At 42.5% G+C, this 18888-nt stretch overlaps 1 protein-coding gene across 2 annotated transcripts in view; it reads right to left on the bottom strand.

Moving 5' to 3' along the window:
• The window catches only part of UFM1 (ubiquitin fold modifier 1), a 33340-nt gene that overhangs the window by 14226 nt on the left and 226 nt on the right, over positions 1-18888 (bottom strand). Inside the window, exons 1-2 of one of the 2 annotated variants that reach the window (XM_025206644.1) lie at positions 13189-13246; positions 10632-10689 (exon numbers count right to left, since the gene is read on the bottom strand). In XM_025206644.1, coding sequence (XP_025062429.1) covers positions 10632-10689; positions 13189-13232 — 102 coding nt within the window. In that variant the 5' untranslated portion in view covers positions 13233-13246. Of the gene's footprint in view, positions 1-10631; positions 10690-13188; positions 13247-18888 lie in introns of those variants that run through there. The other variant, XM_006025776.3, reaches the window with a different exon arrangement.

Here is an 18888-nt window from a genome sequence, read left to right as displayed (position 1 = left end):
GGGGGGAGAGACCGGTTTAATTAAAGCACCTGCAGCATCTTGTGTATTCAGTCTCCCATGTTTCAAAAAGGCAGCAGGGTCAGTTCACGACAAAGATACTGGAATGTTCTAATTAGCATTCTCTAACAGACTTGATTAATTGGAGTCTGCTCCAACACATACTAATTAGTGCATGTAAAGCAGGTGTCAGGCACACGTATAGGTGTCCCAAGATTCCTCTTGCAATGTTCACTTGCTGTCAGCAAACATTTGTGAAACCCACTGGCAATATTTCTCTTTCATTCCCCGTTATACCAGTCCACAATGAAGCTGACAACCTACAGAAGGCAGAGGTCTGCTCAGCGATCTAAAAGGTCCAAGTCTACAGATGATCCCTAGGTGCAACAAAATAATGCCATATGATGGAATTTCAGAGTGCTTGCCTTTGAAAGCATAATACCATTTTTATAATATAGGGTTTTGTGCGTATGCATGTAATATAACATAGAGCTTGGTTCTGCTCCTTTAAAGTCAGTCAGAGCAGGATGAAGGCCTTATTAGAATGCCAGTATTTCCCAGTCTACTGAATAAAGATCATATTTGATATAGTCTAAGAAGCTTTCCTATTTCAATAGTTGTACTTGTTATATGCAAATGTCAACTCAGTGCAAAAAATCCAAAATTTGTACCCTTTGCAATATTTGTGGCAAATGATGCATAAAAAGATGATTAAGTCACAGTTTGAAGATTTGCTTCAATGTGCTCTGCAAAAATGTCACTACTAAAACTAATAAAGTAAAAATATTACCTTTTATAGTACAAAACTAATTCATCCAATATTTAAGAACTGACATTATTTTAATAAAATGGGCAAAACATCTAAACATTTCAGGTGGCAGGACCAAGTTAAATGGAATTTAGGAAAATGTGCTTTTTGATTTATGGTAACATGTAGTAAACGATGCATATGATATTTCTGAATTTTATTCTAAAACAGCAAAACTATACTTAATATGTGATGCATGTTCATGGAATTATCCAACTGGCAGAGTTAACAATAAGCTTTCTGGCTCAATGGCTATAGCCCATTAATAAACTAGAAATTAAATTCCTTGTTCCTTTCAATACCAGATTTGAGTAGCTGAATTAAATATTATGTAAAGTACCCTTTACCTCCCCAGAGAACACAGTTAATAAGCAAAGAAACAAGGCCTTTTCCTTCTGTGTTTGTACCAAATCTAGCACAATGGGGACCTGGTCTACGAATAAAGCTCCTAGGCACTAAGACAATACACCAACCACCAAAGACAATCCAATATTCTGAAAAGCAATTTTCTCTCTATTCCATCATCTCCTAAATAGACCCTTGTATCAGCCTGTGAAAACGCTAAATGTCATGCTGTATTTTAGGGAGTTTCCAAAACAACCACAAACTCATCTTTTAAAAAGAAAGTTTTCTTCTATATGCATGAGGTGGATTTATAGAACTGAACTATAATGACTAGGAGGGTGCTAAAAAGCCTACTAAAATAAATGTTCTCCATTTTCCCCCTAAGCCTCCAGAAAATGGCTATAATTATCTTTGTAAGGTTTTAAACCTACAGAAAGGTATTGATTCAGAGCCCACTGGGGTCAAGAGAAAGAAGCCCATTGATTTCAACAGACTTTGGATCATGCTCAAAATAGATAACCACATCAACTTCTGGGGTGTCTTGTTTGGTGTAACTACTTAAAATAATTTCATAGATTTCATAGACATCAGGGCCGGAAGGGACCTCGGAAGATCATCGAGTCCAGCCCCCCGCCCAAAGGGCAGGAAGTCAGCTGGGGTCATAGGATCCCAGCAAGATAAGCATCCAGTTTCATCTCGAAGTTGTTCAATGAAGGCGCTTGAACCACCTCTGGTGGCAGGCTGTTCCAGACCTTGGGGGCTCGGACAGTAAAGAAGTTCTTCCTTATGTCCAGCCTGAAACGATCTTGAAGTAGTTTGTGACCATTCGACCTCGTCATCTCTTGGGGCACTCTGGTGAACAAACGTTCCCCCAGATGCTGGTGGTCACCCCGATAAACTTGTAGGTGCCCATCAGATCACCCCTGAGCCTGCGCTTTTTCAGGCTAAAGAGCCCCAGGGCTCTCAGCCTGTCATCGTAGGGTCTGCTTCCCTGACCTCTGATCATGCGCGTGGCTCTTCTCTGGACTCTCTCAAGCTTCTCCACATCCTTTTTGAATTGTGGAGCCCAAAACTGGACACAGTACTCCAGCTGCGGCCTCACTAAGGCCGAGTACAGGGGGAGAATGACGTCCCGGGATTTGCTTGAGAGAATGTTTGCCCTTTTGAAACCAAAGCCTAGAAGTTATAGGCTTAGTTTTGGGGGCTTCACTTCACTTCACAGGATCATTTCCAAATATACAGCACACAAGAATGTTGAGCTAATACTATGGCTCAGTGAGATGCATGTTCAGATATTTTAGACACCCATTTCCTCCATGAGGGCTGATTGTGATCTTGCATCATGATCATACTTGGGCCAGCCCAGTGCTTTACAGTGGTGTAACTCAAATCAGAAAATCAGAATCAGGCTTGTTCTCACATTCCAAGGTGCCCAGAAAGGAAGCAAGGGAAATTATTCCTGCCCCCCAACTCCACCCCCAGTAAGTGGAAGCTGGCTGAGTGAGGCAGAATCACAGAATCATAAGGCCGGAACTGGGCCATGTAGCCCAACTTCCTTCATGGAGTCAGGTTTTATGTTATCATTTCTCTTGCTCGTTTAAGGTTGAGGATTTAAGCCCTGATCTAAAGCAATCAAGGTTAGCTTATACCTTTCCCCAGTGCTCTGAAGAATGTGGGTCTCAGGCACAGCCTACCCGGCTTCACTTTTGGGTTTGACACATGTCAAGTCAGAACAGATAGAAAATAGAGCGATAAAATTTGCTCCTTTTTTGGTGAAAGTTGCACGTTTTAAAGATGAAAATTAAAAACAGTCCCAGAAAGAAGGGTTTTTTTTTTTGGTTAAGCAAAATATTATGTCTGTGTCCAATTCAGGCATGTTTTTCTGAATCAAGACCTCAGTACCTTGCAGGAGATGCTTAGGCACAGGTAGATCCTTGGGGCATGTCCCCACTAATGGGAATGTGCCTTATCCCAGGGACAATTGGCAGTGGCACATATTTGTACCATTGCTAGTTGCTCCTGGATATGCCCCGCACATGTGCTCTGGTGCAGGGCAAGTTGCCCTGGGTGGGGTAGGGGTGGCTGGGGCCCCAGGGGCCTGGGGTCCTGAGGCTGCAGCGGTGGTAATCCGGGTACTTGGTGCAGCCTGGCCCTGGTTAGCCAGGCTTCTGTGTCTGGCAACACATGCTGCAGTCACGTGTGCCATGCCACTTTTTTTTCCTGTGTTTTCTTTTAAATATCGGTACTTCCTGGTATTTAATTTTGCCACTGTGCTGCAATTATGCAGTGTGGCAAACAGATTCACGTGCGCTGTGTGCATTTCATGGTGCCTCAGAAGACTTTGAAGTGCTGCAAACTGCACGTTTCTGCTTGTGGGGATGTGGCCTTGTTGTCCTATCTTGGTGTCAATAACAAAAATATATCCCCCTTACTTGCATTCTGTTTTGTGCATGTGGCTTTGATTTGGGGAAATGTTTAATAAATAGATCAGGAGCTGAGGAGGCGGGGAGGGTTAAATGCATCCCTGCTGTAACTGGTTGCAATTGGTGGAGCTAATGCTACCTTGAGATGTGTCCCTGGCCTTTTGTTTAAAGTCCTTATTTTGATTCTTTGAAGAACTAGTAGTAAAAAGGAAAAGCTTCTCATAAACATGAATGTGCTAATTCTGAAGACATGTAGTAGGTTTTTTGTTGATACACTCTTTAAAAGCATGATCTGTTTTCTGCTTCTAGTTAAAGAGGGTAGTGGCAGTCTTTAGTGGCTGTGTCAGTGTAGCCCATATTATTATGTACAGATGTGCCAGCTGCAAGTAGGCATTATCTCTTTGATAGTGCTAAGCACTTTACAGTGGGTCACTGAGGTGCAGCTCTCAACCAATAGATCTAATTGCAATCCTTTTATGTTCTCTATGATTGCAGGTTTCTCCAGCACTATAAACAAATAGTAATCAACTAAACCTGTTACCTCTGAGCAGCAATGTCACGATATAAAATATTAACTGTTCAAAATACAGTAATGATGGTTTAAAACTGCATTTGTTTCTTAAAGGTAAAAAATAAGGGAAAATCAGGAGCACTGGTACTGGAAGCATGAAGAGCCCTCTGACTCTTTTTCATATAATGAAAAATTGTGTCTGTATACGACATGTTTTATGTGGTCAAATACAGTGTAAATATTGTGTACATCTTTTGCTATAGCAACAACATATTAGCAATGCCACAAATAATCTCTGTCTTGGACGATCCCTCCTGTACAGGGTATAGCCATCTATCCCCGTGGTCCAGTCATGGGTGGAGTCCCACCAGGTCTCCGTTATCCCTATGACATCGTAATTGTTTGCACTGAGCATGAGCTTCTCCTGCTTATTCCCCAAGCTCCTGGCATTAGTGTACAGGCAGGCAAGTGCCCCCTGGGGGGCTCCTTCCTTGCACACAGCTTTTACCAGGGCTGGGGCAGGGGTGGGCTCCCTGAAGCGCCGTGATCTGCTGGCTTTGCAAGGGTTGCTCAGCGGGCCAGCAGTGGTGGTAGTCCCCCCGTCCCCCAACGGGCTTAGTTTAAAGCCCGGTGGAGCAGGTCAGCCAGTCTGGCTGAGAAGAGCCTCCTCCCTAGGGGAGAGAGGTGGAGGCCATCCCTTCCCAGCAGCTCGCTGCCTCTCTCGCCAAAGAGCGGGCTGTGGTCATGAAAGTCAAAGCCTTCCTGACGACACCAGCGCTGCAGTCTTTGGTTGACCACATAGATCCTCCTGTCCCTTCTCAGCCCATAGCCTGAGACTGGGAGGATCGACGAGAACACTACCTGTGCCCCCAGACCCTTAAGCCCCGCTCCCAAATCCCTGTAGCGCCTCATGACCTGGCTGGGAGTGCTCCGAGCAGTGTCATTGGTGCCCACATGAATAAGGAGCATGGGATAGTGGTCTGTGGGTTTAAGGAGCTTTGGGATCCTCTCCGTAATGTCCCGGATGCGGGCCCCTGGGAAGCAGCAGACTTGCCGGGCTAAGGGGTCGGGGTGGCAGATTGGCCCCTCAGTCCCCCTCAGGAGGGAGTCTCCCACAACAAACACCTTACGTTTTGTCTTGGGGAGAGCAGGGGCGGTAGCTGCAGTTGGGACCATGTTGCCTGTGGGGGCCGGCAACTCAGCAGGCTCTGCTGGGGCAGCAAGAGGGACAAAGTCCTCCTTTGGCATGGAGGGGGACTGTGGTCTACCCTCTGCCTCCCAGGGGAGAAGGGCCTGGCAGTAGGAGTCTATCTCCTGCTCGCAGTCCCTGATGGCACGCAGTCTCTGGACTGTGGCCTGGAGCTCCTCCAGCTGGCCAATGACTTCTTTTCTAGCTTGCCTGTTTTTGTAGACCCATATATCACTGAATCTTAGAGGTAGAGGAGCCCTATTAGAGGGCTGAATCTTGGAGGCAGAGGAACGAAATTAGATGAGGTTTAACAGGGAGAAGTACAAAGTCCTTCACCTTGGTAGGAAGAACCCCCACCACAAATATACAATGGGTGGTGGTCCACTGGCTGGCACTGAATGAGACCTGGGGGTCACGATTGACTGGAAGATGACTACGAGCCAACAGTGCAATGAGGCTGCCAATAGGGAAAACAAAACTCTGCCGTGCATCAGCTGCTGTGTGGCCAATAGATCCAGGGAGGTACTCCTCCCTCTCTACTTGGTGTTGAAGAGGCCTCAGCTGGAGTACTGTGCCCAGTTCTGGGCACCGCACTTCAACAAAGGATGTGGATAAGCTGAAGAGGGCACAAAGAAGGGCAACCCATTTGGTTAAGGGCATGGAGGGTACGCCTTATGAGAGGTGACTTGCTAGCCACCTACAAGTATGTCAGGGGGAAGCATCAAGAACTAGGAGAGCAACTATTCAGGAGGGCACCACAAGGTAGGACGAGGACCAATGGGCATAAACTAATAGAGGGCAAATTCAGGTTGGATATAAGAAAAAACTTCTCTGTAAGGCTAACCAGAATCTGGAACACACTTCCAGCAGAGGTGGTGCAGTCATCCCCCTTGGAGGTGTTCAAGACGAGGCTGGACAGGTACCTTGTCGGGCTCATCTGAGCCCAATAACTTCCTGCCCACGCAGGGACGGGACGGGACGGGACTTGATGATCTTACAGATCCCTTTCAGTTCTATGTTTCTATGATTAAGCCCTGGCCTACCTATCATTGCTTTGTTATTTGAGAGAGAGCGAGAGAGAGAGAGAATGTGTGTATGACAGCAGCTTGAGAGGGGTGGGGGAGGAAATCACACTTTATAGCAATGTCACTAAAGGGCACAGTGCAGATGCAGTTATGTTGGAAAAGTGTTTTTTTCATGGTATATATTATTTTAAATCAGAAAACAGGATAAACTGCATCAACAAAACCCTCTTTTTTCAGTATAAGCTACATTTCCTCTAGGAGGTTTATAGTGGCAAATCACCACATAAATTTACCTTCTACTGTAAACAAGGTTGTGCACCTTGTGCACAAGGGGGGTGGGGAGGGTGCAGTTTGCTGGGGAGGTGCAAAGCATTCTGGGATGCTGGGGGACTGTGAGTTAACTTGAATCTGGAGGGGATCTGGGACAGAAGTTCAATAAACTGATTTAACCATAATCAGTTAAGTCTGATACTGCATCCATTCATGTTTATCTTAAACTGGTTCTGGCAATTTTGAAAAAGGTTTATGTGCACTGAACATCTGTTGTGTTACAGATTTGAACCAGTTTCTGATCACTTACACCAGTTTATGCATATGATACCAGTGATACCAGTTTATATCCAATGATGGGTAACTTCTGCCCCTAGCCTATTAGTGCTTACACTTTTGTGCACTTCTGTCCATCTACTTACACAGATCTGAGCACTTCACTATCATTTATATGTGTAGCCTCACAGATGCCTGAGGAGTAAGAAACTACTAATGATATTGGTTTTATCAATATGCAACCAATAAGGAAAGATGATATAGATGTTCTTTATCCTATACACATGTGCACACGCACGCGCACACACACACGCACACACACACACAAAGGCATCATCTGCATCTTCTTCCAGAATGAGCACAGCCTTTCCAATTCAGTTTAACTCCTTTCTAAAGTGACATAACCATAACCTAACCTCAAAAAGGCACTCTTATTCTTGAATGACTGTGACTACATAGAGAATGATATAGATTTAGTTATATTACACTTAGCAAATGCCAAGATCTAAGTCATGTAAACAAACCTACAGCAACTTACCCAAGTTTACATGGAAGACTGTTATAGAGCAAAGACATGAAGCCAGGTCATCCAAATTCAAGGCTGGCATGCTAACCAGTGGACCCTGACTCTTTATCCTCCTTGAACTTATATCTTCAAATACTTGTAAGCTGTAACCCACCTTAACTGTCACTTACCTATTCATACACATTTTTCCTACTCTCAACTCTTGCCTTCCCCACCCCATACCATTTTTACACTTCTCTGAAATCCCTACAAATTATTGCTTTATAGCCTCATATTCCAGGTGTAAATGCCCAAGAACCATGTAAAGAAAGATCACTTCCTCATTGTACTATGTGGCAAGATGTAGCTTGGGGCTACATGTACATTATGACGTTGTATGATAACAAAAGTCACATCTGCTTTGCTGTTAAAAAAAAACAAACACACACCAAAAAACTACACTAGTTTTTTTTTTTTTATTGTTGCTTCTTTCCAGATGAAAGAATTATTTGTCTGTTATACTTATTTTCCACATTTTGTAAAGTAATGCATACACATTTTCCATACATGGAATAAATTAAAGGATCCTATATTCCTTTTCATTATTTTAAAAAGGAGTTAATAAGTACCTTGTTAAAATGTCAGTTGAACTTTTAAAAAGGAAAAAGTCAAACTTGTTGGGAACTTATCTTTAAAACAGAATAACAACTTTATTCAAGGGGCTACAGAACATGTTGAGTATCTATTTGAATGCTTAAGTAATTTTAATCATAGGTCTAACCTCCTCTTATTCATATTAAGAAAACAGAAAACATGTAATTATTTTCTATATAATATTCAAGAAAAAGCTATAGTTTTGAGCAAACTTTCTCCTTCAAGTAGTTTCATATTATTTCCAGGATGAATTCAGGATGACCAAACAAAAGAATAGTAGTTCTCACAGAAAATCTTTCAACAGTGGGTTAGATCAGGGGTTCTTAAACTGTGGTACGTATACTCCTGGGGTACCAGTATGCAAGACATCTCTGGGGGGTATGCAACAGAAATTGTGTAATGGTGGATTTAATTTTCATAACAATAACAATAACAAATAGGCATTTAAGGGGTTAAAATAGAAAACATATCCTGGTAGGGGTACATGAGCAGCTGGTAAATCTGGAAGGGAGTACACAATACGAAAAAGTTTGGGAACCTCTGGGTTAGATGAATCAGACAGAAACAAGCATGATGTATTGAGTACTAATGATCCTGGATTTTGCAAATTTGATGACTGTAGTCTCTCTCACACTAAAAGGTATGTGGACTAGATTCAAAACAGACTTAGGCACCTAAATCCAAAATTGATATACAACCTCAACCCAAGCTCTTGTCTCTCTCGGAGGCCATCTAACCCTAGAAACACCTAGAATTCACAACATCCTTTCTTTTTCGGCTTGACAATTCTCCAGCTGCTTGCACTTCTGCTTCTCCATATGCCCCAAACTGCCCAAGTCTAAGTACCTACCTCCCAGCTATGCTTTCTCTAGGATCCAGAAACTAAGCAAAGTGATGCATGAGTTCCAAGAGGAATTCAATACAGAAAAGTGTTTAATCAATCCAGCAGCATGCATAAAGCCTACCAGCAATAACAGACTCCTCACAAAACGCATGTTACATCATGTCTTATTTACTGTTAAAAAATCACAACTAGACTTTAATCATTACTTCTTTCCAGATATCTCTTACATTAATCCATTATTTACTTCTTATTTTACAGACTTTTAAAAATGATGGGCACAAACATTTTACATCCAAGTTACCCACTACATTTATATAGTAGCCCAGGGGTTTTCAACTGGGGGTATGCCTACCCCTGGGGGTACTTTGGAAGGCCCCAGGAGGTATGCAGCAGCGCCACAGAGAAGCCAGTGGCACTTCCGGTTTTGCTGTCGCGCACCGGGGGTACTCCGACCAAAAAAGGTTGAAAAACCCTGTAGTAGCCCAACGATTAGAGCAGTCACACAAGAAATGGAAAACCTGGGTTCTGTGTCATCTTTTGCCTGAGATTATCTAATCAAGCACAGATTCTAGGATGGATAGCACTTTCCCTTGTGCCAATTGAAACTATACCAACTATATGGCCATGAACGCAAGAATCAGAGTCAGGAAGAGAGAGCACAAGAAGTATGACTCTGCAGTTTAGCGTTTAGGGTACTCACTTAGGATGGGACAGTGTTTGGTTTCAATTGCTGTTCCCAGGATTATTGCTACTGTTTATGCATTTTCCATTCAGCTGTTATGGTTAAACAAGGTGGGAACCAGTATCAGAACCCAAGAGTTCTTGGTAAATGCCATAATCAGTAGGCAAGTCATGTCTCCTCTTTGCTTTTTTTTTTGACCTATGATTCTTGAATTCTGGTCTGCAAAATGTGGCGCGCACATAAATAGAGACAGAGGGTGCACTAGTATTACTTTCCTTCACTTCCTTCTCTAGTGTTTTAGTTTTAAAAAAGAAAAGAGCAAGTCCTAATCACTGCTTTTAAAGGAGAATTTTAGGAGCCTGTCCTCAGAAGAGGACTTCGGGCTTTGTATCCCAAGTGGATGGAGCTGCCTGCCTGGAACCCCAACTCAGGTGCCTAGTCTGTGAAGCGGGGGACAGATGTTCATCCGGGCATTGCATCAAATGTGTAAGAATGTAAGTGTAGCAAATTTCCATTAAAACAGAGGGGGAAGGTGCATGGAAAGGGTTTGCAAAGCTGGGATGTTGAATGCTATATAAATGTAAATTATTATATTAATTGGCATATGTACTGTGAAATTTGCTAAGTTTAAGGGTTTTAAAAACTATATGGATTAAGCATGTGCATGTGGAACTTTAATGAAGTGATTAACAGGGATCCTGGTTTTCTCTGATAAAAAATAATCCCCAATTTTTTGGTTAAAAAAGTAACCCCAAATCCACATTTGTCTGTGATTAAAATGAAACACCACTAACATAGGGATACATAAAAAAGTCACCACTAATATATAGATATATTAAAAAAAATAAATCTGTATATAGTGGTGTTTCATTTTAATCACGGACAAATGTGGATTTTGGGTTACTTTTTTAGTCTGAAAATTGGGGATTTGTTTTTTCTTTTAATCAGAGAAAACCAGGATCCCTGGTGGTTAATCATGCAAATTTGACTGCATATTTCTGCATGCTTTTCTGCGAACTCTGCCATTTGTAAGTATGCAATAAAAATTTATATGAAAACTTGTAATTTACCTTTTTGGATACTGTCATGATTCACTACTTACCTCTTCTGCAGCAAATTTCAAGACAGCTGTGAAAGGTGTATTCTCAGGCACACTTAACCTAAAATGAAGAGTAAAATGAAAGTAGAGAATATTATTTCTAGGCTAAAGTAAAGAGCTATTCCAAACTTCTAAAACTGCAGTTTACAATTTCAATAATATCAATGGCTGCTCTCATACAATGACCTGAAGTTGCAGAAAAGTAGGTTTAGATTGGACAGTAGGAACAAGTTCTTCATTGCTAGAACAGTTGGCAGTGGAACAGCCTGCTTAGGGAAGCCATGGAATCTCCATCATGGGAGATGTTTGAGATGAGGTTGGACAAGCATTGGTCAGCAATGACCAGATGTCTATTCTCTACTATGGGCATGTCCCATGTTTCCAGGCTTTGCTGGTTGCCACATGGGGCTAGGAAAGACTTTTTTCACTGCCTGCTATGTGTATCAGGGTTTGTTCATTTTTTTAACATTCTTCAGAAGCACTGGGGATTGGCTGTAGCCAAACCTTGGGATTTTAACTGTGGTGTGCCAATCCTGGGACCAAAACCCAGAGGTTCCTGGCTAAAGGAAGCCGCCTTCCCTCAGAATCAGACCAACTACCACATTTGGGGTCAGAAAGGAATTTTACCCCTTGATTTGACTATACAAACTGTGGAGGATTTGCCTTTCCTGTGTAGTGGGGAGGGCATGGCCCTCTTCCTTGGATCCCTTGAATGCACTTTAAATATCCCTTGTAGCAGCAGGTCATTGGCTATTGTAGAACCACTGCTTTACCTGTAGCAGGTTAGAGTGTTGCGCCTTGTGGTTGGGTCAGGGTTGAATGCATAGTTTCACTAATATATTGGACAATGGATTTGTATAAGATAGTTTCAATAGGGATCATCCTGCCTCTATCGGGGGTTGTGGACTAGATGACCTCTGGAGGTCCTTTTCATCTCTACTTCTGTATGATTCTATGAATTAAAGCAACATTATGTGCTTCAATGTTTTGTTTTATCAGTACAGAAACATAAGTATGCTGCAAAAGTGTTATTTTCTTTAGATAAATTAATTTGGATTTATTACTTGCGCACATGCCAGAAGCAATACATTTACAAAAAGAAAAATCATGTAAGAATTCCAAGTTTCTAGCCTGTGACTTTTTGAGTGTGTTAGATGATAAATTTTCAACTTCACCTTCCATAGGGAACAATTTAATACTAGGAGTAATATAATTAGTTTTAGTTTTAAAGTTGGATCTCAAACCATTTTACAAGACTGTCCTGATGGGTCACAAAAGGAATACATGTGGTCATGATCTCTGTACTACACCAGACAGAGTTGTGAGGATTACTAGATGCTATGGCACATTAGAGTAATGCTATCTAGACAGGTTAACAACAACAGAAAGTTATATTTCATCATCAGTAAAAAACATGCATCAGAGGAGGAAGACAGAGCTCTCAAAACATCTTTTCTGTGCATCCTTCTTTATATAATGTATATTTATATTGTGAAATTAGACACATTTATAGTCCATCTGGGCTATTTATTAAGCATGAAGATATAACCTTAGACTGAAGATATTCCTAAAATTGTAACTGCTTGTGACTAGGAAGGGGATACAATGCAGGGGGGGGTAGGGGGAGGCGGGGTGTCATACCGCACACTACATATGCCTTGTTTCTTATACTTCTCTAAAGCAGTGGTGTCAAAATTTTCAGGTCCTACAAACTGGATAAGTAGCTGAATAGCACTAGTGTGGTCCATGGGTCAGACTGGCCCTGCACACTAAATCCAGTGCATGGAGCCAATCCAGCTGGGGGTGGTGTGCGCAACAAGCATCCCAGATCCAGTCCTGGATGCCACATGCAGGTCTAGTTGCTGACCCACCGTGGGTCAGATGAAAGGGCTCTGTGGGCTGGTCTGACCTGTATCTTTGACACCCATAACCAATATGCTGCTCTACTTCCTGAACTAGAGTAACAGCTGCTTACTATTCTTAACCAGAGAAGTGGGGTGGAAAAATTTTCCAGTGCTTTATTTTTCCACGGGAAATTTTCCGTTTCATAAAATTCATTAGTAACAATGAATGGAGGCCAATACAATATTAGGCAAGCTTGGCAGTTTCAAAGTTGTAATTAATGTTTTTCAGGTGATTATCCATAGGAAGTGTGAGAGAGAATACATACATATTTTATTGATTTGTAAATAGGAGGGGAAATACACTCATAATTGTCTCTAGTGGGTTATGGAATAGAGAAAATCCCACACAAAACTTACTGATTCGTTTGATGCACTGGCTGGGGGAATTTTTAGCTACTTGCACTATTTCACAATGATTACACTCTTAATTCATACAACACAATTTTATTTTAAAATTCTTTGCTACACATATAACACTGCTTAGCTTTAAGAAATACCACAAACATTAAGAACACAATAACTACATATATCAGAAACAATGCTCCAAATGCACTTCCTTCCCAAACAGTGCTATAAAAATTAATATTACAAAAACAATTACACTTACAACTCAAAGTTAAATTTGAATCATACTATTATTTTCATAATATACTTACAATCCTAGAATTCCGAGAAGCCAAACACCTAGATATGTTTTCATTCCTCAGTAGTATAATTTTAATGGGTTGGCCTCAGTAGTACGGTTCAATGGGCTCGCCTCAATACTGATAGGACTAAGTCCCCTTCCTTCAGTCCCTTTCGGGTGCTCCGCGGCTTCAGCATGAACTAAGAGATTCGTGTTCAAGGAGAGGGTGGTTCAGGTGATCAGTCTGATCCGGCCTACACTTGCAATTCTTCCTTTGTTGTTCTGCAAGTGAGGTTACCTCCAAATTGGGACAGTAGGTTACAGTTTTTATTGAGTGAGTTGCCGTCTTAGGCCCCTCCTACCCAAACCTGTCACTACTTCCAAATTTGGGCTCGGATCTTACTTGACAGATTTCTGCTGGGTTTAGTTTCTTTTGTTGACCATTTAATTACTTTGGGGAATTTCCACACCACTGCAGTGACCCTTCTTTCCAATCTTTTTTCGAAGGCTCCTAGGGTTTGATTTCTTGGAATGTGTAATGTTTGCTTAAGGGTCATTTTTAGGTTAACTTTGTTAAAGGCCTCTAAAGATAAAATTCAAGAGTTAAGACTTTGAGCAAAGTCAGGACCTTCCGCATGTAGGCCAAAACAATGGCCTAGATAAGAAGATGAATCTTGTCTTTTTCTAAATTGGCTAATGGGCAACTATTGCAAACATTCAAACTATTACATTCAATATGACAATAATAATCCAAACTAAAAATCAAGTTACAAGTTTACCTAATCGGCTGTGCAGGTCAAATCAAAACCAAAGTTAAAATTCTTGTTTCATCTCCGACTGCAAGTGAAAGCAAAACCAAAACTAAAACTGCGATAAATTTTTGTTTCACTTCCAGTTCAGCACACACACAGAGCAGTCTCTCATTTCTTTTCTTGAGTTGGGGAAGTTGAAAGCGTTTCATAAGATAGTTAGTTTTTTAGTGCTTTTGGTTTCAAGCAGTCATACTAACAACTCCACATTGGGAGAAAGAACCCACACCATACTCATAGGCTCGGCAGCCCTACGCTAGCGAGCACCACATCTGAAAGAGACTTGGGAGTCATGATTGATCACAAGATGAACATGAGCCACAAATGTGATGCCACAGCCTGCAAAGCAAACAAAACTCTGGCCTACATCTACTGCTGCATCTCAAACAAGACCCAGAAAGTCATCCTCCCACTTTACTCAGCCTTGGTGAAACCACAGCTGGAATACTGTGTCCAGTTCTGGGCTCCGCAATTCAGAAAAGATGTGGAGAAGCTTGAGAGTGTCCTGAGAGACATGTGCATGATTAGAGGACAAGAGAGCAGGCCTTATGAGGAGAGGCTGAGAGACATGGGACTCTTCAGCCTGGAAAAACATAGGCTCAAGGGTGACTTAGTGGCAGCCTATAAGTATATAAGGGGTACGCACCAGGAACTAGGGGAACGTCTGTTCACCAGGGCACCCCATGGGAAGACTAGGTCCAACTGTTACAAACAGTCATGGAAGACTGTTTTAGGCTGAACATAAGGAAAAACTTCTTTACTGTCCGAATCCCTAGGGCCTGGAATAGACTCCCCACCACAGAGGTGGTGCAGGCACCTGGATGCCTATCTTGCTGGGATTATTTGACCCCTGCTGACTGCCTGCCCCTTGGGCAGGGGGCTGGACCCGACGATCTTGCAAGGTCCCTTCCAGCCCTAAATGTTTATGAAAGCTATTACATTTATAATGCCTAATCAGAAAAAAAAACAAACAAACTAGTGTGTGGCATCATTATAGTGAAGTTCAAACCACTGAAGGAAGGCAGGAAGTTGGTAGACGTAAATATTTCAGGCAGGATTATGCCAACAGTGCAACAAGATGACAAAACACTTAACAACATGTAGAAACTGTACTGAAAGAGTACAAGCCATATACAGAAAGCTAATACAACCAAGTGGTAGAACATCATTTGATAAAAATCAATACTGGAAGGAACATTACAAACTAATTCACCCATCACATAAGTTACTGTCACATTCTCTTAGACGGAGAGCATGACAGAGTTCAAACAATGGTTATTCAAAGGATTGGTCAAGCATTGACTCTGATGTCAGATAGATGGATAGATATACAAGAAAATCCTTTATTGAACATTATGTTAGCAACACCTGGACCAATATTCCTGAAAGCAATTGCTACAAAATCTTCTTGTCATACAGGTGAATGCATAGCCAAATTACTGAGTGAAGAGATTGGAAATGCAGGTCCCTCCAAGACACAAGCCCTTGTAACTGACAATGCAAGTAACATAAAAGCTGCGTGGCAAATACTAAAGGCTAAATATCCTCATTTAACAGTATTTGGCTGTCTTGCTAATGGGTTGAATCTTCTGGCAAAGGACACAGTAAGTGTGAATACAGTGAAGACAATACTGGCAAACTGCAAGGTGATTGTGAAGGTATAGCAACATGATGATTGTTAAAATCAGACTTTGAAGAAATTACAGAAAGAGAAGCAGGGGAAGGAAAGTGCACTTTCATTGCCAGGCGAAACTAGATGGGGCTTGTCTACAAAGTACTAACATAGTTTGCTGCACACAAAGAACAGTTTGCAGCATGCTTCAATAGATGACACAGTATCCCAGATCATTCCCGTGAACATTTGGAAGCAGATTCCCAACAATGTGTTCTCGGTTCGAGTTCAAGGAGCATTCAGTTTGCTACTACCAGTTTTACTGGCTATCAAGAAACTTGAAGGAAATGCACCAAGCCTTTCAAATATTCCAGAGATATTCAGACAACTGAATGAAAATCTAACTGAGCTTTTGCCTTCTTCACTTCCATCCAAAAAAATAAATAGTAGTAAAACAAATATTTACTAAGAGATCTGAGTTTTCTTCTCATCTAGTTTATCTGACAGCAAAACTTTCGGATCCTCAACACAGAGGACAATATTTAATCAGAAGATGAATTATCTACTGCTCTCAATACAAGTAGCTAAGAATGTCCCCAACACTGATGAAATAGCAGACACTGCCGAATACTGTGCAAAAGAAAAACTTTGGAGAAAGACAAAATTTGGCAGGCAGCAGAGAATAGGTCTCCTCTTACGTAGTGGAAGGGATACTGTAACTCCTGACTGTTGTCCAGGATTGCTCTAAGGATCCTACGCGTTTCACCAACAGCAGCTTCCTTTGAATAGAACTGGAAGGCTTTGAGCTCAATCAAGACAAAAAAAGAGGAATAGACTAACAAATGAATGCATTGCTAAGCTTGTTTCTACTTCTCAAAATCTCTTGCTTTTGGAGAATCAATCAGAAGCACCATTAGTGAAGAAGATGCCACGTGATAAGGTGCCCTTGCCCATAGATTCATTGGTAAAATGATCCTTAGCGAAAAAAAATGTGGTTCAAGTAGTTCTGAATCAGATTTGCCTCAATCCGATTCTGAAATAGAACTAAGTAGTAGTACAAGTGATTCTACCGATAGTGACAGTGAAAATGGAGGTGCTGCAATGACCTCAGTGAAAGAGCGTTCAACTCTGTTGAAGTAGATGAGTGGACAACCAAGGCATATCATGCACAGTTCTTTGGGTGTGCTAAAATTTGTGTGTCAACAGTTTTCAGTGTCTTTGTTTTTTTTCATAAATTTAAACAAACAATGTAAGGGAAGTATATACTATCGTGTACAGGAAACCCACCATTCGCAGATTCTCCATTCATGGTTTTGAATATTCGCGGTGCAAATATTTGAACCTGTGCTCTCTCCCTGTGCAGGCTCTCCCCTTGTATGCTCTCGCCGGCTCTCATGGCTCCTGCTGCACACTCCTTATAGCTTTCGTTAATTAACTGACTTGCCACTGTGGTAATCGAGGGAGCACAGCAGCAATTAACGCTCGTGGATCATAAGCTCCTAATCAAATATTTCAGTTCAAATATTTGCAACTACTGGAACATAAAATTAACATGGGGGTACTTTTTTAGTTTTGTTTTCTAAATACAGGTAAAAAAAACATGCTAAATCAGATCACGCTCTATTTAGGGCACTGGAAAATTTTCTGGAAAATTGTCCAACTCAAAATTTTCCGGAAACCCCACATCTCTGTTGCTGACACATCACTAGGTTACATGGACCTCTGGTTTGGCCCAGCGCGGAAATTGTTTGAAAAACACTTTCCAAACAAGTTATAACACAATTTAAAATCTGTTGGTCCTGTATTAAATCACAATTAGGGACCTACTTAAATAGCAATTGCTGTGAAAAATAGCCTTGGCCGCGATTTCCCAGGAAATCAACCAAAAAACCCCCAAATTTAACAGAAATAAAGTGCTGGTTCCCCAGCCTTGCAGCCTGCTCAGGAGGGGAATATTCTGGCTGGTGGGGCTGTACAAAGGGCAGCTGCCACTTGTGCCTCTGCCAATCAGCACCAAGGAAAAGGGCCGCACAAAGAACAGTTAGGTGTCAATATGGTGGCTGCCCTCTTGTCCCTCCTCCTCCAGGGATCACTCTGCCAATCAGCACCAAGGGGTGGGGACTCTCCACCAATCAGCAGTGAGGGGCAGGGCCACCATGAAAAGACAACAAAATTGGCCCTTTAGGTTGTGATCAAGCTGCATAAATTGTTTTCTCTAGCCATAAGTTAGGCTGTTATTTTTCACATTTTAATTCTGCCTATTTACACATGGCACACCACTTATTTTAGATTAGTGGGGGGCCAATCTTTTTCACAGGCATGTCAACAAATTAGTCCCAAACACTTCCTAAGTGCCGCTCCAATCACTTTCTCTTGCCATACTTGCCACAGTGTTGCCTGCCCCACACTGATCTACCATGTGCCACACAGGGGCTGACTGTGCTACCTGTGACACTCATACTGCAGGTTGGGTATCACTGATTTAGATCCATAGCTTTTCCTTATATAGCACCTGATAAAGTTGCACAGCACCTGACCAAGTAGGATGCTGCCTATGAAACCTCACACCCCTCTGAACCAGTTAGTTTCCAAGGGGCAGGCATCCTGCCCTGCCTTCTTTATATTTTCACTTCATAAATTGCAAGGACGCAGTGAATCCATTCCAAATAACTACATTCACACCCACCATGTGCAACTATGCAAGCAGCCAAGCACACTCGAACTGGGAGTCCTGGACACCAGTAGCACAGAACACAGGTGTCAGACTCACATGGCCCCATTCAGCCAGGGCTCGACACCACACGCAGCATGCAACAGGTGGCACAACCTGTTCTGGGCATGTGCTGCAAGTGGCGTCTGCGCCAGGATCCATGTCATACATGGCGCCCCGCCCGCAGCTGGTTTGGGCGAGTGCTGCAGGCAGTTCTGTGGCATGCAAGGCACCTAGTGCCTCTGCAGGAAGACCAGAGGAATCCCAGGCAAGGGCCTGCTCTCCCCTGCAGGAAGCCTGACAATGTTAGCGACATGTCTGGGTTTTCCTAGACACACCCTCTTTTTAGATCTCCCCATCTTGATCCTAGAGGTTTTTGTTTTTAATATGATCAAATGCCTGGGATTGTGGTCAGCTCTGCTTCAAAGTTTTTCCCGGCACTTCCCAGCTTGCGCTCGCTAGGAGCTGCCTGGGGCTGGGGGCAGCGCAACCGGAGGCAGGGCGCACGCACATGTGTAGCCAGGCAGGGGTGGGACCACCCCGGCAGCTGGATACAGGTCGGTCTGTGGAGGGCGGGGTTGGAGGGCCAGGGCTTGGGGG

The sequence above is a fragment of the Alligator sinensis genome, unplaced genomic scaffold (assembly GCF_000455745.1).
Source record: "Alligator sinensis unplaced genomic scaffold, ASM45574v1 scaffold1031_1, whole genome shotgun sequence".
In the NCBI taxonomy this organism is placed as follows: domain Eukaryota; kingdom Metazoa; phylum Chordata; order Crocodylia; family Alligatoridae; genus Alligator; species Alligator sinensis.
This window is presented reverse-complemented; position numbering and strand designations above follow the sequence as displayed.